Source organism: Vulpes vulpes, chromosome 2 (assembly GCF_048418805.1).
Source record: "Vulpes vulpes isolate BD-2025 chromosome 2, VulVul3, whole genome shotgun sequence".
Taxonomy (NCBI): domain Eukaryota; kingdom Metazoa; phylum Chordata; class Mammalia; order Carnivora; family Canidae; genus Vulpes; species Vulpes vulpes.
Window position 1 is genome coordinate 108,029,217 of NC_132781.1, and position 27,684 is coordinate 108,056,900.

Genomic DNA, 27,684 nt, shown 5'->3' on the forward strand with positions numbered 1-27,684 from the left:
GTGTGTGGGGGGGTGTTTGTGTGTGTCTTTGCTCCCTTTGCACGTCGGTGAAAATGCCACTTTACTTACCCATGCCTCTATTAATAAGACAAACCTCTGGAAATGAAATGATGGGTCAGGACTTATACACGTTAAACTGGATAAATCAGGTTTCTCTTCGAAGACATTCTATGCGCTGTCACTGTACACATCTGCCAATCCTTTCCTATACCAAGCAGACTGAGAATATTGGGGGAAAGGCTAGGAAGGGGGAACTCTTTCAGGAAACGCAATCCATGGTGTTTCCTCAGACAGCAAACGTCCCCTTCAGGTCTAGCCTCCAAATCACACCCATGTATAGCAGCCATACATTTCTACCAACAACCCCAAAGCCTCAATGGAAGGACCGGCAGCCTTAAATGAGAAACTTTGCAGATGGCTCAATATTTTATTACTATTTTTACTTATTACCTGATGAGACAAATTACTTGAGAAGGGAGAGTTCAAAGTTTCAAAACATAAATCTCAACAGAAAGGAATGGAGTTTGCCTGCTGTTAGCCACCTCCCATCTCTGATCCCAACTGGAGACAGTCATCAGCTTGTGTAGAAAAAAAGGTCAGAGAGGTTCCTCTCTGAACTGTTGGGCAGGAGATGCATGCGTGGGCTCCCATCTGCTTCCTACTGCACCCCTGACTGGCAGACCAGATCCCTGCCTGTCTTGCTCTAGCAGGTGGGGCTCCTCATTGTAGTGCCTAATCCCACACCTAGATGAGAAATTCTCGCTGAGAGGCATGTAGGAACAACACATCCCTGTCCTTAACTGGGTTACTAAATGAGAGAAGACCTGGTGAGTCAACCAACTAGGGCTGGTAGTTGGGCAGAAGCACTGCAAGCTGAGCTGACGGCTCGCTCTGATCCCGAGGCCAGTCCGCAGGCTGCTGGGTCAGGGGTACAGGTGAAAGTACCTTGTACTTTACATCAACCGCATGGAACTGAAACAGTCTTCTTGGTTGGCCAGATCCAGTCTCTGAGCTGTTCGGTTGGTAACCCTAATTGACAAGGGGGAATGTGTGTGTTTACACATCCAAGTTATGTAAACAAAAAGAAAAAGCAAAGCACTGCTCTCCACCTTAGTCATGAAAATGGAGGAGCCACATTTTGCGTCCTACTGGTGATAACACATCTAAATGCCTTCTGGTAAAAGGGCCAGCAACTAGGTAGAGGGCAGCTGAAGGATTCAGACCCACAGCCACCCACACCAGCAGGAAGGAATACTCAGGCCATACTGATGTCAAGAATCCAGGACAGTGGGGCTGAATAACCAGTTTAAGACAATAAAACGGTCTGTCTTTGCCTCTTCAATGGCTATGCTTGGCACGTTGGCCCGATAAAGAACTCTGGCAAAAAAAAAAAAAAAAAAAAAAAAGCAATCTATTACCTCGTTTTACCCCCATCCTTAGCAAGGACCCCATTATACCTCAGTATTTTCAAATTCCACCCAGAATTCCTTCACTGAAAACCAATCAGTCATTTTTCCTGGGTCGGGACAAACATGCCAAAGGTAACACGAGCGGGAATCTGGGCACCCACATTTACTAGGAAATCAGTAATGAAACAATTTATACTTTATTAGGGACTGGCCTTGTCAAAAGTGTGGCCTTTTGGACTCCTCTGTTCTTTCATTACTCTCCCCTAGTCCTATAGGGATTCCAGGTAAGTGGTTAAAAACAAATTTGTTGAAGGATGAATTGGCAAAAACTCATTATTTTTATTTATTTTATTACTTTTTAAGATTTTATCTATTTTTAAGTAACCTTTATACTCAATGTGGGGCTTAAACTCACAACCCCAAGGCCAAGAGTTGCATGCTCCACTGAGGCAAGCCTGGTGCCTTCAAAACTCATTATTTTAAATGTTTTTTAAGAGAAAGAGAGCGTGTGCAAGGGGGAGGGGCAGGGGGAGGGTCAGAGGGAGAGGGAGAATCCTAAGCAGGCTCCATGCCCAGCACAGAGCCTAAGGCAGGCTTGATCTCACAACCCTGAGATCATGACCTGAGCTGAAATCATGAGTCAATGTGTAACTGACCGAGCCACCCAGGCGCCCCAGTACAATTCCTTTAAAAAAATATTTTGGCAGTTTCTTTCTTTCCTTTTTTAAAAAGATTTTATTTATTCATTTGAGGGGCGGAGGGAAAGGGCACAGGGAGAAGGAGCAGCAGATTCCCCACTGAGCAGGGAGCCTGATGCAGGGCTTGATCCCAGGACCCCAGGACCATGACCTGAGCTGAAGTCAGATGCTTAACCAATTGAGCCACCCTGGTTTAGCAGCTTTTTTTAAAAAAAAGCTAAACATACACTTACCATTTGACCTGGAAATCCCATCCCTAGATATTTAACCTGAGAGACAAAAACACATAACCAAAGAAAGACTTCTACCTGAATATTGGTAGAGGCTTTATTCATAATGGCCCCAAACTGGAAATACTCTAACTCAGATGTCTATCAACAGGTGAATAAATAAATTGTGGGGCATATCCATCCAGCAAAATACTCAGCAATAAAAAAACAATGAATTACTGATCTATGCACCTACATGGATACATTTTGAAATACACTGAATGAAGGAAGCCAAATACAAGGGGGTGTTCTGCAGGATTCTATTTAAGTGAGGCTTAAAAGAAGGTTGAAACTTCAGGGATAGAAAGCGGATCTGTGATGGGGGTGGAAGACAGGGAAATCGCAAAAGCTGCTGATGGGATGGAAATGTCCTACATCTTGCTTGTGGTGGTGCTTACCTGGGTGTCTGTATTCATCAAAACTTAATGAATCATACACTTAAAATGTGTGCCTTTACTATGTGAAATTTAGGCCTTACTAAAGCTGATTAAGAAAAAGACCAATACTTGCTTGCTTCGGCAGCACAGATACTAAAACTGGAAAGAAAGATACCAAAAGAGAAGTCTTGGCTCAAGCAATATTACCACAGCCTTTGTTCCAATCTGAGTTTCAACTTATGTTTTCGAATCCCTTAAATCAATTTCCTAATTCTGCAAAAAGGAGACACACTCAATCTGGTCTTGTTTTGGAAAAAAATCATACAGTTGCTTATTATTCGTGGATTCCCTTAATTGCTAAAATTTATTAGTAACCCCAAAATCATTACTTGTGGGGTCTTTCTGGTCATCTATGTATGTGCAGAGCAATGAAAAATATGAGTTACCCAATGCACACACTCCCAGCTGGTGTCAAACTGACATTCTTGCTCATTTCAGCCCTGATACTGTAAGCAAATGTCCTTTTTTGTCATGTTTTTCACATTTTTGTGCTTTTTGTGGATGATCTTGCTGTTCAAAATGGCCCTGAGCATAATGGTTTAAGTGTTATCTAGTGTTCTTCAGTACAGGAAGGTTGTGTGGTGTGCCATGTGGAGAAGATATGTGCTAAGATCAGCTTCATTCAGTCATGATTTATAGTGCTGCTTTCTCTGAGCTCCACATTAATGTATCAACAATATTTATTTAAAATGGTGTCTAAACAGAAACACACATAAAACAAGGTTACAAAATGTAAGACAAAATATAAGTCTGTGTGGTCTAACCTGTGTAGGGCACAGCAGGGCTCATTCTCATTTTGATCTATACAGTTTGGCATTGTGCCTATACTGTCAACATTTTTTTTTTTTTAAGGTTTATTTATTTGACTGGAAGGTGAGCAAGAGGGAGAGTGAGAGAGGGAGAAAAAGCATCCTTAAACAGACTCCCAGCCCAGTGTGGAGCCTGATTCCGGCCTTGATCCTAGGACCCCAAGATCATGACCAAGCAGACTCCCAGCCCAGTGTGGAGCCTGATTCCAGCCTTGATCCTAGGACCCCAAGATCATGACCTGAGCCAAAATCAAGAGCCAGGGACAGCCCCGGTGGCGCAGCGGTTTAGCGCCACCTGCAGCCCAGGGTGTGATCCTGGAGACTGGGGATCAAGTCCCACATCAGGCTTCCTGCATGGAGCCTGCTTCTCCCTCTGCCTCTCTCTCTCTCTGAATAAATTAAAAAAAAAAAAAAAATCTTTGGGCAGCCCTGGTGGCTCAGCGGTTTAGCACTGCCTTCAGTCCAGGGCGTGATCCTGGGGGCCTGGGATCGAGTTCCACGTCGGGCTCCCTGAATGGAGCCTGCTTCTCCCTCTGCCTGTGTCTGTGCCTCTCTCTGTGTCTCATGAATAAATAAATAAAATATATTAAAAAAACAGCGACAAAAACCCAAAATCCAAGAGCCAGCAGCTTAACCAAGTCACCCAGGTGCCCCTCAGCTTCTTTTAAATTTTAAAACTTTCACAGCTTTTCCACAAACTGCTATTAAATCAACCTATTTCTTCCATTTTGTATCTATTATTTTCTTATATATAAGATATATCACTGTTTTTTTCCTCAATATTGGTGAATATAGAATTTCATTTTTTGAGCCATCCATCCTTGAGAGCTGTATTGTTTCCAAACATCTACCCATGGGATCAGATGTCTATTTTACCTGTCAAGGACAGCTCTGATGTGCTCCTATGAGTGACACACTTAGGCAAACAGATTTACTCTCCTGACTTTTAAAAATCCACGTTCTCAGGCACATTTAATCTGCTATACACATCAAGCTTCACTTGCATCCTCATCCACTTTTACATAAAAATCCAATTCATGTTATCTCTTCCTGTCAACTTTGCTAAAAAGTTGTTTGCTAATTTAGATTACTGTGTACTTCCTCTGTTTGGATGGACTATGATCACATAATAAACCCTACATTGCCAATAACAGGGTAAGGAAAAATTAAACACATGTTTGGACTTATATAAAAGCATTTAATACATTGATAAACAGAATAGTATTAAAAGACTGATCTCACTGATGAATCATAATTTCAATCCAAACAAGTAAGTTCCCCTTCTGGCCCTCCGCCCCTTCTCATCGTTGAGTACTCTATGAGACCTCCAATGAAAGCCCCCCAACATCTAGAGTAACTGATAATTTGATGATTTTTTAAATTATTATAGTACCTTATAATACTTATTTATGATATACAAGTGAACGGGGACTCTTATGGCGCCCTTGGGTCCAACAGGAATGTGTACGTTTCTTTCATATGAATGGGATTGCTGGCGTTCAAGTCCTTGTCAGGCACTTCTTCACATACATTGTTCTAATTTAAGTTTATGGCATAAACTAACTGAGCCATTAAAAATATCACAGTTTCAAGTGCCTTTGGTCCTTACTAAGAATCAAACACTTTATTCTTTTCTTCATTAGTTAAAAATTAAAACAAATAGCTCCTGGGAAGTGAAATACTCCTAAAAATATACCTTTTACAATATAACCCTAGGAGAAATGCAAAGGGTCAGACACAGCACCTTCTACTCCTATTGAGCAGAATTTGATGAAATCTAAGGCATGTACAATGTTTTCTGGCTCTTGAAAACCTACAAACATTTCCCACAATGAGCTCCTGTAAGCATTATGCCCTACCATAATACCATCATGGGGGAAACCTGATCTATTTCTAGATAGAATTTAAAATCCCAATATAATAATCTTACCAATTTACTCGATCTTTGGATGGTATCAGCATTCACTTGGAAAAGCAGGTTGCCCAGGTGTAGGAATCTCCTAAATAGCATTTTTTTGGGTGCTACTTTGAACAAGGTTTGACCTATAATTCTTGATGTGTTTGATAAAATATATCTGCAAATCTCAAACTCCCTGTCTTTCAGAGATGTTTCTGTTTTTTCTTTTTTTCAAGATTTTATTTATTATTCATAAGTGACATAGAGAAGCAGAGACATAGGGAGAGGGAGAAGCAGGCTCCCTGTAGGGAGACTGATGCAGGACTCGATTCCAGGATCCCGGGATCATGACCTGAGCCAAAGGCAGAAGACACTCAATCACTGAGCCACCCAGGTGCCCTGTTTTTGTTTTTTAATCATTGTTCACACCTTCTTAAACTCTGCATTCATTTTGGTTAGAGGTTTTGAAGTTTCTTTAAGCCACATTTAAACAAAGCTGTGTACTTTAAAATGATGAGATTTTAGGTGTTTCTATTAAAGAGCTCCACAATATTGTAAAGGCACAAACCATATAAATATGAATTAAATGCCACATGAGGCAGTGAATTATTATATTTGAAAAGCAAAAGAAAGGTAAGAATGGAATTGAGAGAAGGAACCTGGCTTTGATGTCAATATATCAAGATTATATCAAGGTTGATGAATATAATTATCCATATGGGAAAAGTTGTATTATTTGCAGAATTTGAGTGCTGAAAAGTACACTTCCAACATCATTTACTCCAAGCCTCCTCATTTTCTAGGTAAGAAAACAGAAGCCTAGAAGTTACACAACCTATCCAGGGTGAGCTAAATTAATTCTTTTACTTTTGTGTGCCCATATAAATACGAGAACTTTACTCTGATCAAGAAGCAACGCTACACATTATATAACCCAAGACATACAGCAACACAGCTCTCAATTTACCTTTCAGTTTCTGAGCAAAAAATCTGCACAAATGCAGCCATCAGTAGCAAGAACATGGGAGAAAACAGTAATTTGATTCATCACTTAAAGATCATTGTTATTTTCTGTTTTGTTGCTTTGATACCAAATTTAAGTAGGCAAAACATGCGTGGGTACCTGTTTGAAGTCAGGGCTATTTAAGGCTATTCAGAAATTTGGCATGTTCTTCTCCTCTTGGTAATAGGGTTTCTCCTCCTATCTTTGGGCCTGTTTTTTCCTAGAAAAATGAAAATAGTTTAGTGAGAAATGGATCATTATTTGCACAGATCACTAAAATTGGTTACCTTGCAAATGACCTACCTTCAGCATTCCATCTCGTTCCCACTTGAAGAGGCCACAGTTACTGAAACAGAACAGATGAGATTCACTCAATGGTGAAGTATGGGCTGATACTTAAAAACAACTGGGTTCACTGCACTTGCAGGAAGAGAACATGCCATTCAAACAAAAGATAAGGTAACACTCATATAACAGGTTACGTTCTAACGCTACTGAAAATACAGAGTCCAATGATTTGAGAGATAGTCTTCAGATCTTTTGTAAAAAGCTAGATACTTCAAAGATGGAATATGAAATCATAGTGTAACAGGGTATGCACATGGCAGGTGATAAACACAAGAGTGGCTTCTACTGATGGGCATCAGGAAGAGACACAGAATATGAAGCTAGCCCTCTGATGTCATGTAGTTATGGCTTCCCCCGTTTCCCTTTTCTGGAACTAAAAGCTTGTGATAAGAGAAGTTTAAACTTCCTTCTGATCTGCCCAATCCTTCACCCTTTTCAAATTTAAAGATGTTTACTCTCTTATTGTTCAGAGGGCCTAGAGACTTTTGTTCAAGATAAGTCCAACCCTGAGAAGATATGGCTACTACACAGAAAGCTTATTTTTCTACAACGTTCACTCTGCTGAAATAAAGCTACCTGCTTTTGTACATAAAGTTTTATTTGAACACAGCCATGTCCGTTTGTTTTTGTATTACCTACGTTGCTTTTGAGGTCTAACACCAAGCTGGGTAGTCATGAAACAGACCACCTGGTTTATGAAACATAATTTATTTGCTATCTGGGTTTTGACAGAAAAAGTTTGCCTTGTTCTGTTTTAGATCAAGAATTGACAAGAAAAAGTCTAGAAAAGCAGTTGTGACAAAAATAATAGCACTGCCTGGAGGATGAAAAAGCATCTTGCTCTTCCCTTTGTGAATTGTACTTATTCCTTATTCATGGAATTTTTCTGATACTCAATTTTATAGAAGCTCTTGCTGTTAAAATATTTCGGAGAAGTATCAATATACAAAAAAAAAAAGTATCAATATACAGAAAGATACTTTGAAAAATTATAATCCAGATTGTAACAATTTCACAAACCAACTCCTGACAAGGTAATGAACTAGCATGGGGTCTGGGGCTCCTCAATCCCAATCAGCCCTGGAGAAACTTGGGAGTGAAGTATGAGTTCCAGGAAGTAAACAAAACACAAAATACAATCAAGTAGGAGGTGACACTCTCCTGGAGAGACATTCTTGGGAAGCCTAAGGAGATCCTGAAATTGCCTAAGACTCATTATCATATTTGATCCTTTAAGAATAAGTCAATAAAGTAAAAAAAAAAAAAAGTAAAAATCAATCCCACATATTTGAAAATTAAACAGTATTACTAACTCTTAGATGAAACAGGAAGTCATCAAAGGCATTAAAAAACACTTAAAAAAATTTTATTTAGGTAAACTCTATACCCAATGTGAGGCCTGAACTCACAACCCCGAGGTTGCAAGCTCCTCTGACTGAGCCAGCCAGGTCCCCCAAGAAATACTTTTTAACTACAGGCCAAATGTAATGGGAAACACTGAAGCAGGACTCCTTAGAGGGAAGCATGTAGCTTTAAACACATTGATGAGGGAACAAGAAAAGTTAAAAACTAGTAAGCGGAGGATAAGCAATTAGCTGAAGTTGTCAAAAGGATACACAGAAAACCCAAAGAAACAAGGAGGACAGAAAGATAAAGACAGAAATCAGTAAAACAGAAAGAAAATCAGCTAGAGAAAAGAACATGTTATTAAGAAAATCCTGGGCAGCCCGGGTGGCTCAGTGGTTTAGCACCACCTTCAGCCCAGGGCATGATCCTGGAGTCCTGGGATCGAGTCCCACGTCTGGCTCCCTGCATGGAGCCTGCTTCTCCCTCCTCCTGTGTCTCTGCCTCTCTCTCTCTCTCTCTCTCTCTCTCTCTCTCTCTCTCTCCTGCATGGAGCCTGCTTCTCCCTCTGCTTCTCTCTCTCTCTGTATGTCTCTCATGAATAAATAAATAAATAATCTTTAAAAAGAAAGAAAATCCTAAGAGAAAATACATTTAGGTACTATACCATAGTTATCGAAAAAAATCTGCATATAAGTGGAGCTAGGCAATTGAATCCTTCATAAATTGAATATTGAATATAACTGCATACTAAAATAAGAAATCCTTGACATAACCCCCAAACCACTAATAATCCAATCAAAATGGGCAGAAGATATGCATAGACTTTTTTCTAATGACACATAGTTGACCAACAGACACATGAAAAGATGCTCAACATCACTGATTAGGGAAATGCAATTCAAAACCACGAGATATCACCTCACACCTGTCAGAATGGCTAGAATCAAAAAGACAAGAAATAACAAGTGTTGGTGAGGATATGGTGCTCTGCACACTGCTGCAGCTACTGTGGAAAACAGTATGGAGGTTCCTAAAAAAATAAAATACAGACCTATCCTATGATCTAGTAATCCCACTACTGGATTTACCCAAAGAAAATGAAAACTGCAGCATTATTTACTAATCAAATTATGGAAACATATACCTACCTACACACACACATACAATGCAGTATTACTCAGCCATAGAGAGGACTAAGATTGTACCATTTACAACAACATGGATGGATTCAGAGGGTATAATGGTAAGTAAAATAAGTCAGAGAAAATTTAAGAAACAAAACAAATGGACAAAGAAAAAAAGAGACAAAGAAAAACAAAACAAAACAAAAAAAACCCACCAGACTCTTAAATACAGAGAACTGGTGGTTGCTAGAGGAGAGGTCAGTGGTGAGATGAGTGGAATGGATAAATAGAATTTCAGATTTAAAAAAAAAACATCAGGTAGGGTTTTTTTTTTAAATGCTGACTTTAAAAAAAAAAAAACTTTAAGATTTATTTATTTATTTAATTAAAAAAAAATTTATTTATGATAGTCACACACAGAGAGAGAGAGAGGCAGAGACATAGGCTGAGGGAGAAGCAGGCTCCATGCACCGGGAGCCCGACGTGGGATTTGATCCCTGGTCACCAGGATCGTGCCCTGGGCCAAAGGCAGGCGCTAAACCGCTGCACCACCCAGGGATCCCGATTTATTTATTTATTTATGATAGAGAGAGAGAGAGCGAGAGCGAGAGAGAGAGAGAGAGAGAGAGAGAGAGAAAGAGATCGCGCCCTGGGCCAAAGGCAGGCGCTAAACTGCTGAGCCACCCAGGGATCCCCTCAGGTAGGGTTTACGCAAAGAATGAAAGGATACTTCTGAAGGTGATGTGATCATCAAAGGGGAGCTATTCCTTTTTCTTCTCCCCTTTGATTTACAAGTAATTGGACAAAAAAAAAAAAGTACTTGAGCACAGCATACCAGGTTATCAGGGGTGAACTGGAGCAGGAAAAGCAGAGAAGGAGGGGAGTGGTCATAGAGATGGCAGGTCAGCAACACCCTTCTGGTAGGAGGTGGAGAGTGAAGGTGCTAAGTGGGGGTCCGCCACCATCCTGTAGCTTCTTCAGCTGGAGATACTGCAGGGAAGTGTCTCCTCCTGCCTGCCCAGGGATTCAGGCCCATGGACTTCTGGGCTCACTCAAAGTCCAGAGTGCTCAGTACATACCTCCCCTTAGTTGGTCACAGCCCCCCACTCTATTTTTATTCACTTTTTTAGTGCACTCTGCCAAGAGAAACCAAAAAACACATGCTATGGTGCCACCTTCTGGAAAACAAAAGAAAGGCTCCTAATTACCAAGGGGTTGAATGTTCAGAATCAAAGTGAACAAAACTTTGCCTAAGTAAGAAAAGGGCTCATTACATCAAATGTGATGGCAGAGACACTCTTCCTCAGACACCATGACAAATCACAGTAATTTAGTATTAAAAATAAAAACAATAACAACCCGACAATTTTCCAGCAAAAGAGTCCAAAGAACATTCTGATCTAACTGATAAAGATTTGAAAGAGCTTTTATGAAGAAATTCAGCAAGCTACAAGGAAACTTAGAAAGATATTGGAAATAAAATTAATGAACAGAAGAACTTCACAGAAGAAATTCTAAAAAAGAACTAAACAAATTCTGGAGTGGAAGAACTAAGTAAGATGGAGAATGCAAAACAATGCATTGGAAATATAGCAAATCAGATGGAATGCGTGAGCTAGAAGACCGAAACCTAAAAATTTATGATGCAGATGGGAGAGGTGAGAGAACAAAGATTTTAAAAAAGAAATGAAGTCCTCCAAGATTCCATGTAGAAAATAGATTTCACTGGAAAAGGTCAAGTAAGAATGATGGGTATTCCAGGAGAAGAGAGGAGGACATGAACAGAGAGTTTTTTAATGAAATAATAGTTGAGAATGCCTTAAACCTGGATACACAAAGTCTATGAAGCTAGTTGAACACCTTCTTATCTCAATTCAAGAAGATCTCTCCAAGACAACTGTATCAAAACTGTCAAAAGTCAATGATAAAGAAAAAAATTAAAGGCAACAGGGGGTGGGGTGGGGTGGAGGTAGAAACCTACAAGATTAGGCTCTCAGATTTCTCAGCAGAAACTCTACAGGCCAGGAAAGAGTGGAATGACATGAAAAAATATTCAAAGATTAAAAACTGCCAGCCAAGAATACTCTATTCTGCAAAATTATCCTAAATTTAGATAGGAAGGAGAAATCAGGACTTTCTTAGACAGACAAAAACTGAAGAGTTCATCACCACTAGACCTGCATGCATCATAATAAGAAACACAGAAAGGAGCTCTTCAAGGTGAAACAGACAGAAATACATGAAACTCTGATTAAAGTGATAAATGGTCACAATCAGAAAATTAAGTTTTTTCTGGAATATTATATTAAACTCTTAATTATGGTATAAAGGTTAAAGCAAAAGAGCATTAAAAAGAACTATGGCTACTCCCTGGTGATGACATCACAGCATAAAGGAAATAATTTATGACTAAGCAAATCACCACGGAAAACTACTAACTTAAAAAGCAAGCAGAAATGGGAAAAAGAAACAATGCGGAGACCAAAAAATCAGAAGGAGAAGAAGAAAAAAAGAGTAGTAAATCCTGACCTATCAATAATCACCCAAGAGTTAAATGGATTGAATCCATCAGTCAAAAGGCACAGAATGGCTAGATGGAAAGAAAGCGACCCAATCATATGCTGCCTACAGGGGTCACATCTCAGCTCTAACAACACACAGGCGCAAAGTGAAAGGATGGTATACGTTATCTCTGGCAAATGGAATCCAAAAGAAGGCAAATAGAGCCATCCTTACATCAGACAAAAATAGACTTCAAGCCGAAAAGAGACAAAAAGGTCATTATGTCATGATAAAGGGGTCAATCAATACATCAGGAAGACAGAATGATTGTAAATCTGTATGCTCCAACACCCGAGCACCGAGACATATTAACAAATACCAACAGATCTTAGGGGGAGAAACAGATAACAATACAGTAATAGTAGGGGACTTCAGTACCCCAGTATCGTGATGGATAGATTGCCCAGAAAGAAAATCAACAAGGAAACATGGAAATTGGTGTACACTTTAAAACAAATGGACTTCACAGACATATACAGAATACCCATCTAACAGCAGTGAACATGCACTCTTCTCAAGTGCAGGCAGCATAATCCAGAGTAGATCACAGGACAGGCACAATACTAATCTTAGCAATTAAGAAAGCTTAAATCAAAAAAAAAAAAAAAAAAAAAAAAGAAACCTTAAATCATACAGCTGTGTTCTCTGACCACAATGGTATGAAAGTAGAAATCAACAAGAGGAAAGTGAGAAGATCTACAAATATGTTGAAATTTAACAACAAATATCTAAGCAGCCACTGGGTTAAAATAAAAAATTATCTTGAAACAAATGAAAATGGAAATACAGCAAATCAAATATTGTGGGATGCAGCAAAAGAAGTTCTAAAAGGAAAGTTTACAGCAGTGAATGCATATATTAACAAATTAGACACATCTCAAATAATCTAATTTTATACCTCAAGGAACTAGGAAAAACAAAAAACCAACTAAGCCCAAATTTAGCAGAAGGAAGGAAATAATAAAGATCAAAATTGTCGATAAAACATTAGTGAATCAAATTCAAGAACACATTAAAAGGATTATACACCATGACCAAGTAGGACTTATCCCTGGGATGCAAGGATGGTTCAACATACACAAATCAACAAATTTATTTTTCTTTCAAGTCAACAAATTTAATCCATTACAATGAAAGATAAAAATTACACAATCATCTTGATAGATACAGAGAAAGCATTTCACAAAATACAACACCCTTTCATAATAAAAACCTTAACAGATTGGGTATAGAAGGAACATACCTCAACATAATAAAAGTCACATATGACAAACTCAGAACTAACATTATATACTCAAGGGGATAAAATAAAAGCATATCCTGTAAGATCTGGAACAAGACAAGGATGCACACTCTCACCATTCCTATTCAGTATAGTACTGGAAATCTTTGCTAGAGCTAGAGCAATTAGGTAAGACAAAGAAATAAAAAGTATCCAAATTGGAAAGGAACAAGTAAAATTGTCACTATTTGCTGATGACATATCTTATATGTAGAAAATCCCAGAGTCAGTCCCCAAAAAAACACTGGAGTTAATTAACAATATCAGTAGAGCAGCAGGATATAAAATCAACACACAGGGCAGCCCCGGTGGCTCAGCAGTTTAGCGCTGTCTTTGGCCCAGGGGCGGATCCCAGAGACCCAGGATTTTTTTTTTTTTTTTTAAATGATCCCCTTGCTGATTATTTGGCTCCCCTCTGTGGCTCTGCAGTGTCGCTGTAGCTATTGATTTAAGAACAGGAAGTCCCTTGTGAGAATCTCTTTAAACTGGAACAGCTTTTATCTGCCAAGTTTATTTATTTTTTTTTTTAATTTTTATTTATTTATGATAGTCACAGAGAGAGAGAGAGAGAGAGAGAGAGGCAGAGACACAGGCAGAGGGAGAAGGCAGGCTCCATGCACCGGGAACCCGATGTGGGATTCGATCCGGGGTCTCCAGGATCGTGCCCTGGGCCAAAGGCCGGCGCCAAACCGCTGCGCCACCCAGGGATCCCGAGACCCAGGATTGAGTCCCACATCCAGCTCCCTGCATGGAGCCTGCTTCTCCCCCTGCCTGTGTCTCTGCCTCTCTCTCTCATGAATAAATAAATAAAATCTTAAAAAATAAATAAATAAATAAATAAATAAATAAATAAATAAATAAATAAATAAATAAAAATAAACACACAGAGATCAATTCCCTTCCTTTACACTCAGGATATACTCAAAAACAATAAAAGGCTTAGTAACAAATTTAACCAAGGAAGTGAATGGAAATCTACGAGACTTTCCTGAAAGAAACTGAAGACACAAATGAATGGGAAGACAACCCAGAGTTCATTGATCTGAAAAAATTAATATTTTTATAATGGCCAAACTATCCAAAGGAATCTGCAGACATTCAATGTAATCCCTATCAAAATACTAAAGGCATCCTTCAAAGAGAGAGACAGAAGAACAAATGAACGCAAACTCTAAAAATTGTGCAGACCCAGGGAAGATCCTCAATAGTCAAAGTAATGCTGAGAAAAAATAACAAAGCTGGAGACATCATGCTTCCAGATTTCACATTATACTACAAAGCTATAGTAATAAAAACAGTATGATACCGGCACAAAAATAGATATATTGACCAGTAAAACAGAAGGCCCAGATTTAAATCCCAGTATATATGGTCAACTAATATTTCAACATAGGAGCCAAGAATATCCAATGGGGAAAGGACAGTCTCTTCAACCAGCAGTGCTGGGAAAATTGGAGAAACACACTCAGAATAAGGAAATTGGACCATTATCTCACATCCCTCACAAAAATTAACTTGAAATGGATGGAACACTTAAATGTAAGATCTGAAACTATAAAACTCTTAAAAGAAAATGTAGGAGAAAAGCTCATCAACATTGGTTTTGGCACTGATTTTTTTAACACGATGCCAAAAGCTCAAGCAACAAAAGCAAAAAAATCAACAAATGGGATCACATCAAAACTCAAAAGCTTCTGCACAGCAAAATTAACAAGTTACAGAATGAAAAAACAACCTATAGAACAGGAGAAAATGTTTGCCAGTCATCTATCAGATGATCAGATGAGGGGTTAATATGCAAAATACATAAAGAAATTAGTCCGTAACAACACACTGATAAGCTAAAGGATAAGATCGTAAAATGAAAAAAAGATATCTACTCACAATTTTGGTAAACTGGAAATAACAAGAACTTTCCTTAAGTTGGTAAAGGCTACACCTGGAGGAGAAATCTGTGAAGGATATATTCACTTAAAGATAAAGAAATGAAAGCCCATTCTCATCACTATTATTTAACAAAGTATTTGAGGTCTGGCCAACCCTATTGGGAAAGACAAAGAAATAGAGGGTATTAAGGATGAGAACAAGACAGGTAAAACTGCCTCTGTTTGTGGATGATGAACTACATAGAGAAATTAACAAATTACTAGTTTAATAAGAGTTTAATAAGCTTGTCAGAGGCAAGATCAACATATAAAAAATTTGATAACATTTCTCTACACCAATAAGCAACAACAACAAAATACTAAAATATAAGTTGCCATTCACAGCATCAACAAAAACGATGATTCATCTAAGAATTAATAATATTCAACACCTGAAGTGGAGATAATTCTAAAAATTAATAAAAGCCAGAGGATTAGATGAATAAATGGGAAGATACTTCGTGATCTTAAAAAGGGATGACTTCATATATAAAAGACATTATTAGTCCCCACAAAAGACATTATTATTAGTTTCCACAAAATTGTTTTATTCACTTAAATGTGATCCTAATTCTACTTCTGAGTGGGATAGACCTTAGACAAGTGCTTTGAGAACAACTAGAAAAACTGAATGGAATAGATATCCTAAAGGGAATATCAACCAATGCTAGAGTCCACCAATGCTCCCAAGGCAAAAGTGGCCACAGAAATTAGTTAGCTCATGGCTCTAAGATTATATCCTGGTTCTGATTCCCTAGTTCTTGTCCCAGCAACTCCAGGACATTCAGAGAAATGACTTCTGTCATCTATTCAACAAGCATTTGTCAGGACCCACCATGGGGTGGGCACTATACCAAGTATTGGGGATAAAGCAGTGACGAAGGAAGCGTCCCTTCTCTCCATGAGCTTTTGGAGATGACCCGGAGCTGTGAGAGGGATGGAAAGAAGGCCTGACCCTCAAAATGGACTGACCAATGTTCCAGTAGAATGGCATCATATGGGAACTGGAAAGAAAGGTTAAAGAACACCAGGCAATCCTACCTGCAGTGCTTTTTGGGGAGCCTATTGAGGGAGATGCTTCTGTTTCCACAGGGACACTTGAAAAACCTCTTTATGCCGTCATGCCAGTGGTAGTCGTGCTGCTCACTGATGCAGGTCTCCAAAGGCTTGAAGTGGGTATAGGCGCACTGCATATAATCAATAGAAGGACACACATTTGGTCAAGAGCTTTGAAGGAGAAACTGGCTGTTAGGAGGGTGTTCTGTTCCAGAGAACTTCTGTTTTCTTACCACCACCCAGGCAGCTATGAACAGAGTAACCACCTTATCTACTAGCTGTGGTGATGCCTATGATTTCTCAAGTCTTGCAGAATGATGCCACTTTTTCTTGTGTTTGCCACAACTTTGGGGCAGGAATGAAGTACAATAACCTTCTGTAACATCAAGACAAAAGCACTGGGAACCTCTCAATAGCTTCATTAGGTCTGTCCTAAATTCACTCCAGTTGCTTGGTTATAGGACACCGACAGTGGGGCCTATGCAGTAGCCCTTGCATTTCCTTTTAAAAAGCCTCAGAAAAGGATGTAAGCTTATAATTACTCCTCTTTCACAGGCAGCAAAATCAAGTGGAGATGATAATAATTGACTTGTAATTCTGATCCTCAGAATGACTGAATAAAATAGGAACAAAAAGCAGCACCATACTAAGAGAACCTCCCCAGTACTTCTGAAGCCCTCCCCATGCCCCCTTCCAGGCATTGCTCCCCCTGCACCCCAAGAGTAATCATAATCACTACCCTGCTTTCTAACAGCAGAGATTCATTTGTCTGGTTTTGTATTTGGCATAAATGGAATTGTATGAGACATTTAAATGAAAGGAAGGAAGGAAATGAAGGGTGAACGTCGAAACAGGTAGGTCCTGGGACAGAGCATATGGTTTCTGGTAACTTTTGGTTCTGGCAGCCTCATAAACTACAGAGCAGAGTGGTATGCCAGCTGTAGTAGATAGAACAGACGCTCCCGCCCAAGACATACATACCCTACTCCCTAAAACCCATGAGCATTTTAGATAACGTGGCAAAGAGGGATTTTAAGATTGGGAAATGATCCTGGATTATCAGACGGGCCCAATGGAATCCTAAGGGCTCTTAAAAGTGGAAGTGGGATACCATAGGGAGGCAGCCAGAGGATGTGATAAGAGGGCTGGGCCTGCCATGGCTGGCTCCGAAGATGGAGGAAGTGGCTGCAAGCCAAAGAATAACAAGTGGGATCCAGAAGCTTGGAAAGGCAAGTATATGGATTCTCCCCTAGAACCTCCAAAAGGAACACAGTCTTGGCTGACCTGGATTTTAATCCTGTGAGACCCACAGAGACTACAGAAGAGCAAAATAAAAAAGTTGTGTCTTTTAAAACAATCAAGGTGGTGGTTATTTGGGCAGCAATGGGAAACTAACACCAGCTATGTCCTTAGGTTTGCCATTGTATCAGCATAAAATCTGTTAATCTGAAATAAAACCATTACTTATTCTGAACTTTCAAAGGCAGCCCTGCCTTTTGGTGACAGCTGGTTCAGGGGCATCCTCTAAATGTAAAGGAGAGGGGATCCCTGGATGGTTCAGCAGTTAAGCATCTGTCTTCGGCCCCAGGCATGGTCCTGGAGTCCCGGGATTGAGTCGTACATCAGGCTCCTTGCATGGAGCCTGTTTCTCTCTCTGCCTGTGTCTCTGCCTCTCTCTCTGTGTCTCTCATGAATGGATAAAATCTTAAATAAAAAAATAAAAAATAAATGTATGTATGTATGTACGTACGTATGTATGTATGTATGTAAAGGAGAGTCGGAGGTTTGAAAAGGAATAAAGACAGAGAAAATTGTACTTGGTAAGCTAAGCCTCTTCCTCCTCTTATGTATGCTTACAAGGAAGATTAGCTAGGCAGTATAAAATGAGTGGTAATGAAAGGATACTGTTGCAAGAACTATTTTTTGGTCCTATTTGTCAATGTTGATGGACAAGGGTATTATCATTTTTCTAATGGATTTAGTGTAAAAAATCTGCAAACACTGAAAATAATGCAATTTACACTTTGCCTTGAGATTCAATTTAGCAAGTTAAGCCCTGAGTAGAAAGGGACAATAGTAGTTGGTCATAACATGTGATGCCAAAGGAAATCATACCATGTCCCAGGACTGTGAACCACGGACTATGGATGTGCTAGAAACTTGAGAAGGACAGTTAAGAATAACTTGGATCCAACGTTCAAGGCTTGCCTGCAGAACCAGGAGCTGTGGTCAAATGAGAGAAGAATCTCACTGCCAATGCTCTGCCACCAGAGCTCAGAGACCAAGTCAGATGGCAGCCAGGTCCTTGGCTGTCGTGAACCACTTGGTTTCCAGCCTAATTAAATGACCTGTGCAGGACTCCAGTCACAAGACATGGCCCCATATCCCATATATCTCCATGTTCTGCTGAGTCACAACAGCTCAGAACAGGGCCCAGGGTTAGAACCATCTCCACTCACCGTCTTGCATGTCACTACTCGACATTTCACTTCTCTGATGCTTCTCATCTTTTCTTCCATTTGTTCTTTTTTCACCAATGGCTCAAAATAGCGTTCTTGCAGCTCAGCCTCAGCCTGGAAATGACAAGGCGTACAAGAGACCTTGCACCAAATCCAACTTGTACTCAGGCACCAATTCAATAATAGTAAAAACCACCAGAGACAAGCTGTTATGAGGACACCTGATAAGAACTCAAAGAACTGCAAACCAAAAGATGATCATAAGTAAACATAAGCTCTTACTTTTTCCAAAAACTGGTTTGAAGGCACCTGGTGATTTTTAAAACACGAAATACAAACTTAAATACTAACATTATTAACAGTGTCATCACATCGAGTGTGTGCACCAGAAGGGAATTATTTCTCCTGTCCCCGTATAGACTCAAGCTATGGAAGGTATTCAGTGCCTCTCCACTTATGACGGCCCAGTCTATTTGATACTATTTTCTAGACCGAGCACTTGGCAGGAGCCATCCCTGGGTGAGGGAAGAGATATTCAGAGCTCTGGAGTTAGTGCAGCTGCACAAGGCCCAAGGCCTCTGGTGGATGCAAAGACCAGGAGCTCAATTCTGCAACCTCTCAGGGATGGCCTTGGCACCTCTCCGGGCCAAGTTTCTGGTCTGGTAGAGTGGTAGGATACACAACTGTCTGATTAACCAGTAGTTTTATCAAAAGCACAACATTCAGAGCAGAGCATTCAGAGTACTGGCACTAATGGAGACACCGTAAAAATTGGTGGGAGCCCTTGTTTTGTTATCCCAATGATTGCTACCCTTCCCTGCTACTCGCAGGGACCAGGGAAACTGCACCCGCAATGCACCAAACAGTCCCTTGATATGAAAGGATTCATTTGACTGTTTTAGAAGGCACCCATGTGGATGAAAAACCCCATTATAACGCCCAAAACTAACTGCTTTATATCCGACCCTACAACATTTGTGCATCATTCAAATATACACTGAATATACTAAGAGCACACTAGGCAACTCTTGTGTATATAGAGGGACAACCATAGTTTGGTGTGTTCAAAAGGTTCCTTGGAGTATTTGTTGTTTTAAAAAAAAAAAAAAAATCACACTGTCAAAGAAACAGACGCATGGTATTTAAGTAACCAAAAAAACCCACACCTAAGAAGGCTTCATTTCTATTTGTCTTATTTACGTTTATAACCCAATCCTCTGACAACTTTCTTATTTCTTCTGGGATAGTTGTGCCTATATATATACATAATCAAATATATATTTTTAATATAAATATTTCCTTTTCTCATTTTTACATTACACATAAGTTATGGATACCCTTTTTTGGGAAAAGCTTATTTATTTATTTGAAAGAGAGAGACAGAGACAGAGTGAGAGGGTAAGAGTGGAGGAGGGGAGCCAGAGGGAGAAGCAGATTCCCCGCTGAGCAGGGAGCCCAATTCGGTGCTCAATCCCAGGCCCCTGGGATCATGACTTAAGCCAAAAGCAGATACTTAACCTACTGAGTCATTCAGGTACCCCTATACTGATATTCAAAAGAACAGCTATAGTGGCAAACCACTGAAAGATAAATTCAAAGCTATACCTAGAAAGCAACATTTTTATAACATCGATGTCTATTAAAATTAAGATAAATGATATTCTTCACAAGGACAGAGGCAAAGCTAAATTCTATCAAGAATGTTCCTGTTCCTTGAAGTCAACTCAGACAAAACTATGTCCTGGCTGAGGTCGAAGAAATAGATTCTTCTTAGTCCCATTACAAAGTGCGGGTCTGAAGGGCATCACTATCATTTTTGACCTTTTTTGGCTTTTACCTCTTTGAGTATTCCTGTGTGCTTTGATTTTGCTTTTAGAATTTTCTGAAATTCTTCAGATTCCAGGTAGGTAAGTTGTTCTCTCCTTTTTTTCCTGGCAGGCTCCAACTCATCTTCAGCTAGAGCAGAAAGGAAACAGTAGCCGTCACTGAGAAATTTCAGGAAGCCAAGGAGCCTCATGGACTCAGCTTCTTCCTGTTCTCTCCATCTCTGACAAGGCCCTTCAAATTTAATTTACCCCAATCGGTACCAGCAGAGAAAAACTCTTGAGGAGTGAGCTGACAAGTAGGCCCTAGCATATGGGGAATGGCAGATTTAACCACTGGATTAGAATCTCTTCCATTCTTAAGACAGGAACAGACTATGATGATAAGTAATGTCAAGAAAACTCCTTTTTACAAACTGATAATAAAATGTCACCGCCAACTTCAGAGTTTTTAAAATAAAAATGGCAATTTGGAAACAAATTCTACTTCTTTCAAAGTAAATCTTTATACTAATATATCTCTGTACAAAGATCTAATAAGTAATCATTTTCTTATTTATTTTTAAGATTTTATTTATTTATTCCTGAGAAACACACAGAGAGGCAGAGACATAGGTAGAGGGAGAAGCAGCATCCCTGTGGGGAGCCGGATGTGGTACTCGATCCCTGGACCCCAGGATTATGCCCTGAGCTGAAGGGAGATGCTCAACCATGGAGCCACTCAGGCGTCCCAAGTAATCTTTTTCTTAAGCCTTTAGATTGTGTATAATTTCACTTCAACTTAATGTGATCATTGAAAATGGTGCCCCAGTGGCACTAGCGGTTTAGCTCCGCCTTCAGCCCAGGGCGTGATCCTGGAGACCCGGGATCGAGTCCCACATCAGGCTCCCTGCATGGAGCCTGCTTCTCCCTCTGCCTGTGTCTTTGCCTCTCTCTCTTTCTCTCTGTCTCAAATAAATAAATAAACTAATTAAAAAAAAAAAAGGTCAATTCCAGTTGCAGAAATTCTATTTAGGTACTGTAATAGAGGCAAATTTAAGTAAAACAAAAACTTCTGGTATCAGGGATGCTGGTTATAGTTTAGAACATCTTATAGATGGCAGCCTTCCCACTGCTAACTCTAAAACCCACAGTACCTTCAGGAGAAAAGTTGTGGTTCTTTTCTACACGGTCCTTCACTCCCAGGACATCCTGGGGGTCCTTTTGCTTCTTTTTAATGCTGTTTGGGTCTGTTTTTGTCAGAATCTGGCCTTTTGCTCTTAATTTGGTTATAGCAGCTAACTAGAAAAAAGAGATAAAAAATCTTAATGAGACAGTTCTCTAAAGCCCTGTACTCCTTTTCTAGTTATTAACAAGTGAATTATATTCTCAAATATAAATTAGCAAAATATATCTTCTCTTTATAACATTACCCAGTTATTAAAATTTTAAAGTATGGGATCCCTGGGTGGCACAGCGGTTTGGTGCCTGCCTTTGGCCCAGGGCGCAATCCTGGAGACCTGGGATCGAGTCCCACGTTGGGCTCCCGGTGCATGGAGCCTGCTTCTCCCTCTGGCTGTGTCTCTGCCTCTCTCTCTCTCTCTCTGTGTGACTATCATAAATAAATAAAAATTAATAAAAAAAAATTTTTTTAAAGTATGGAGACAGCTCTATAAGCTAATAAAGTTTCAGCTTACTTAAATACCAAGTTTAAAATCATTACACTACGGGCTTCAGGACCCATAGAGGAACCACATAAACACTGTGGAAGTTTGTTTTACAATCAGACAGAATCAGGATAAGATTCTAGCTCTGCTACTTACTAGTTTGTAACCTTATTAAAATTACTTAATTTTTCAGCCTCAGGTTTTACATTTATAAAATGGAGAGGATAGTGTTTACTAGGCTGTGCAGATGAGAGAATGTGGGCAAAGCACGAATCTATACAGACTAAACAGCATGTGTGTATATAGCACAAGCACATGTCCAATCGTTTTGTTTTACAGGGCTTTTTGTTTTTCTACACCTGAGGTGGGGCTGGGACTCATGACCCAAGCTCACAGGTGCTCTTATCACTATCATTACTGCAGGTGCAGCTCTGGCTTATGACTAGCCTTTGCCCTTCAAGTGGTGATAGTGGCTAACTAGGAAAAAGAGAAGACAGGCTCTTACTGGGGCTCGGGTTGACTCACGAAGGGTTTGAAAAGTGGGGCTCTGAGCACGGCAATCAGAGCAACTTAGCTCCTGTGTAAGATTGCTTTCAAAGAAGGATTCTGTAAACCACCATTTTACAGTCTTGTGTTAATAATTCCCAGAATTTGCTTCCCTCAGGCCAGCCAGAGTTTAGACCATCTCCCTCAGCCTCACAAGGAACAGTGTTGAGAATGGGTAATGTTCTTGGATTGAACCAGTGGCATTATGTTGATGTCATTATCACTTGATATTCCTTTCACTCTAATTTTCATGATCAATAAATATCTATTACTCTCTTTCAACTCCAGCTATGGCCTACAGAATGCAAATTCAAATGTTAAAAAAATTGATGCCACTTACCTTTTTGGCTTCTGCTAAAGCACTCAGTTTTGGTCTTGGTGGTGGTGACTCATCAAAAAAGAGAACATCATCTCCTTCTGAGATGCCTCGCCCCAGCTTGGGCATCTGTGTGGCTGGTGCTCCTTCCAGGCTGGGCAACACAGCCGCCGTTTGCAGAGACTGGGAAGGGACCCGTTGAGAAGAGGGTGTCACGGCTGGGCTCTTGATCCCACTTGAGCTTTGGAGAAATCTTTAAAGAAATACATAGTCACAAAATATGCTGACTGGGACACTGTAGATAGACCACCAGCTGGTAAGTAGTCACTAGTAAAATAGTTGCCCCTCCATGGTCAAGACCAGCACACACTGAGAAAGTGCGGGCTTTCCCAACTCTGGCTAACTGACTATTCATTGAATAAGCTCTTGTTGTTTTAGCAATTTAGAACTGATTACTATTTTTGCCAACTGGCTTTCTTGTGGGTGCCTCTCAACAGAACATAGCCCTGAAGGTGAGATGTGTGCTGTATTCCTAGCTCTCTGGTTAGCTGGGACCTTCAGAAACTCATGGAAGGTCTCATTTTAGTGTACTGGGAAGAGGTAACACACAGGATATATGTGAAAATCCTTCACAGAAAGACATAATTCACATGGTGATTTATTTTGTAAGCAGTCAAAAGGGCTAATGAGAAACAACAGGTGCCACACATTATGTAGTCCAGAACTCTCATTTTACAGATGAAGGAATTGAGGGCCAAGATCCTACTGCTTGTAAGTGACAGGCTGATGACTAGTTCCAGGTAATCTCAGGCTAGGATTCTTTCCACTACCACATGCCCACTCCTATAACTGCCTATGAGACCCTGCCCAGTGATATGTTATTTGGCCAGCAAAATTTTGAAGAACTTCCAACTGTAACACCTTTAAATGGGCAGGTGCCCCCTATTTCACACAAGGCCACAACCCCATGTTATCTACTTACATCATCTGTAGCCACATGAAGAACATCTCCAGAGATATTCCATCAGCACCTCAAACTCACCTGCCTGAAGCCAAATCTATGCTCTGATTTTTCCAAAGAATTTCCTGGTAGCTTAAAGTGGACTTTCCTATTTATTGAACCATCTACCTTTCAGTGGCCCAGATCTGGGGCAGCCTAACTGTTTTAACTAGGGCAGAACAGGTAGGAATGAGTCCTAACCTGACTCCATCACCAACCAGCTCTCTGGCACTCAGTTACATCACTCATAAAACAAGGATAACAGCATCTCACAGACTATGGTAAGGACTAAAAGAGACACTGTTGATTTGATGTATAACATGTGCTCCATACCTGTTAAGCATCTCTAAACTGATACTCTTATCACTATTCTGATAACTTGAGTTTAAGAATCTTTGATTCATTTACCTTCTGCAGCATTTTCCACTTGTTTCTGCCTCTAAAATGACTCTCCACTTTCACTGCCTCACTTTTATCATTTACGTGAACAACTGTAAAATCTATTTACTGGCTTTAGCCTGTACTTAAAAAAACTAATTGTGGTAGAACTAAAAAATGAGAAAAAGAGGTCAACATGCGCTTTTCCCTTTCACAATACCCTTTTTAAGTGTTCCTTCTTTCCCTTCTTCCCTGGGGTGTTAGGGTGTTAATTACTATAACTTGTACCACCTGGTCTCAAATTCACCAGCGTGAGTCAGAGATACAGAACCCGAAAGGCTGTGTTCTTAGGTTATGTTAAAATTGCTTTGGAACTTTCAAACTTAAAAAGCTATCCAACCATCTAAAAATTTAAAGCTACATTTTGGAAATCCATTAAGACGTTCTGAGGATCCCGGAGATAAACTATCTAAATAGGAAATATTAAACCCATTATTCTTACCGTTTTTGTATTTCTTCTGACCTCTTCTTCCTCATCTCCAGCATTTGCTGCTTCTGCTGCTTTAAGAGGGCTGATGCTGAGACAGACTGGAAAGCAGGTTTCGGGCTTCCTGTTATCCCTGAAACACAAGCCACAGACTGAGGGGCTCCGAAGGGCTGTGGGAACGCAGGCGTGGGCACAAGAACAGGGGCAGGCTGACTCTACCTGGTAACCTGGCTTTGGCTAAATGTTGTTTTAAGTTTCTGGCTCCAAATGTAGGCAAGTCCATCAGTTCCTTGAATTCCTCAGAGCAAGACAAGCTCTTCTGGGGTATTCCTGGAATATACAAACATCAGCTTTAGAGGACTCAAAGTTCCAACAGTTTGAGATTATATGATGTTACTTTTAAAACTCTGCATTCAGGGCAGCAGCCGGGGTGGCTCAGTGGTTTAGCGCCACCTTCACCCCAGGGCATGATCCTGGAGACCCAGGATCGAGTCCCATGTCGGGTTCCCTGCATGGAGCCTGCTTTTCCCTCTGCCTGTGTCTCTGCCTCTTTTTCTGTGTCTCTCATGAATAAAAAATAAAATCTTTAAAAAAAAATAATAAAAAAAAATAAAACTCTGCATTCACAACTTAGTCATTTGTAAATGAAGTACATGGAATGCCAAGAGAAAAAAAGAATCCTTAGTTTCTAACATCAAACTAATAGGACTCTGAAGGCATGACAAGCAGATCTTATTTCAAGTTATGATTAGAACACCAGTGTCTGTGGGATCATTTCATACACTATGTCTGGAACGTGCACTATGGGTAGGGTCTGTGCTAGGCCCTCACTACTGTTAGGAACAAAGCCCCAAGTGAAAAGGGCAGAGGTGTCATTTTTTGAGTAAGATCTGTTTTAACAAGAAGGTAACGATGGATTTGGCCAGGAACCTTATACTACTGATTCTAATGCTGGACATTAAGAGTTAGACCAGATATATCAAAATTTAGGGAATCCCTGGGTGGCTCAGCGGTTTAGCGCCTGCCTTTGGCTCAGGGCGCGATCCTGGAGTCGGATCGAGTTCCACGTCGGGCTCCCGGTGTGGAGCCTGCTTCTCCCTCCTCCTGTGTCTCTGCCTCTCTCTCTCTCTGTCTATGTCTATCATGAATAAATAAGTAAAATCTTAAAAAAAAAAAAAAAAAGAAAGAAAGAAAAGAAAATTTATACAGCATCTACGTAAAGACTCAGCTATGATTAATATGCTTTCCTTAAGATGCAGCTAAGCAAGCCTGATTGCTTCAGCTTAGGCCACATTACTCGGTAACTATAGTGATGACTGGGTATTTATAATTTAGGGCATGAACGACTGTGACCATTTTCAATCCTAGAGACTACATATTTAAGCTACAGAAAGAAATATAGTATTGAGAAACAAAGTTACCAAGTTTTTGTTGGGTTTCCTGAATGATCAAGTCTGTCCCCTTAACCACCAGATTAGTCAGAGTGGTTTGAATCTTCTTTTTAGGAGCAACAGCAGCCGCACTGAAATGACAAGAGTCACCCCCCCCCAAAGGATAGTCACTAAAATCTAATGCTCTGATGAAAGCACAGAAGTATTCATTTATTACAAACTGTCGAAGCTTCTCAAAGCACTGTATAAGGAAACTTTCTTAATACTACAGTCCTACAATATAGGTGCTGAATGCATCATGTCAGGCAACCTCCAAGTTTGGTGAAGGCCATTCTGGAAAAGCAATATGGCAAAAGAAATAAAAAATATGCCACCACTTTGATCAAGCAGTCTGGAAATTTACCTTAAAAAATTAAGGACTAGGCAAAAACTTAGGATATTAATGGGGTAAAATACTGTTTTCAATGTTAAAAGAAATATCATTAATGTTTATCCACAAGGAACTATTTTATCAGAGCCATGTAAAAAACAATGTAGCTGCTAAAAATAATGCTGTAAATGCATATTCGATAATGAAAGCATTAATTATTTTATGGTGGGGGGACTAAAAAGTATAGATGCAGTATGATCTCATTTTGTATTACTGAAAACTTATACATATGGGAAAAAATATCTAGAAGGATATATAGCAAGGAATGATTATCCTACATCTAGTTTTTATTGTCTCCTTTTGGCTGAACTGTATATATACAGATACATCTTTATAATGTAGAAGAACTGCTTTTTGTAGTTTGTGAAAATACAAGCATTATTTTAAATGTGCTTGATATGATAAGTTAGGCAAGAGGTGAGAGTTCCCTTGCCCAATTTCTGTGAGCCTAGAAACAAAATGTTTTGTTCTCAACCAGTGGTAGCTCCTTTGTGACAGGTCCCCACTGGCCATGTCCTCAGATGTGCTTTCTATTCTACAGGGACAAGGCCATCGATCACATACTTCAAGGACTCTATGGAAGGCCTGACATGCCCAGGAGAGAGGCCACGAATGTCTGCCTCAGCAGCATCCCAATCCTATGTGAGGCTTCACTGCTATTACTTCACTGAGTTAAACATGGCCTCTAAGAGGTCTGTCATTTCAGTGTAGGAGTTGTGAGGGAAAGGACTTAGAGGATGCCAACACTAGAACTAGTGGACTTTTAGTGGCCGTATAACAACCCTGACAAAGTTGCACTATTTACCTTAGAAGCCAAAGAAGTGTGGGCTCTATGTGAAAGACCATCATGACACAACTTACCTAATTTCCCTCCACCTCCTGTGTTTTCCTCTTTCCCTGGGAATAAAGGAGGTCCTTGTCTACCTTGTTCTGGGCAGTGAGTTTATGAAAGAGCAAACCTGTACAAGTTTTCTAGGACCATTACAGGAAAGTACAACCATTTGGTTTGTTCTTATAAGGAGACAAGCAAGATCCCTGTCCT

General features: G+C 40.0%; 1 protein-coding gene across 11 annotated transcripts in view; it reads right to left on the reverse strand.

The window, feature by feature from the left end:
• The window catches only part of MCM10 (minichromosome maintenance 10 replication initiation factor), an 81,531-nt gene that overhangs the window by 37,297 nt on the left and 16,550 nt on the right, over positions 1-27,684 (reverse strand). For 5 of the 11 annotated variants that reach the window (XM_072749509.1, XM_072749507.1, XM_072749513.1 and 2 more), the window contains 10 exons: positions 26,243-26,343; positions 25,041-25,151; positions 24,837-24,954; positions 22,981-23,209; positions 21,585-21,729; positions 20,463-20,581; positions 18,626-18,739; positions 16,152-16,297; positions 6,826-6,868; positions 6,643-6,742 (listed from right to left, as the gene is read on the reverse strand). In XM_072749509.1, the coding sequence (XP_072605610.1) occupies positions 6,659-6,742; positions 6,826-6,868; positions 16,152-16,297; positions 18,626-18,739; positions 20,463-20,581; positions 21,585-21,729; positions 22,981-23,209; positions 24,837-24,954; positions 25,041-25,151; positions 26,243-26,343 (1,210 nt within the window). In that variant the 3' untranslated portion in view covers positions 6,643-6,658. Of the gene's footprint in view, positions 1-413; positions 1,030-4,799; positions 5,872-6,642; positions 6,743-6,825; positions 6,869-16,151; positions 16,298-18,625; positions 18,740-20,462; positions 20,582-21,584; positions 21,730-22,980; positions 23,210-24,836; positions 24,955-25,040; positions 25,152-26,242; positions 26,344-27,684 lie in introns of those variants that run through there. The other 6 variants (XM_026016469.2, XM_072749511.1, XM_072749515.1 and 3 more) reach the window with 4 other exon arrangements.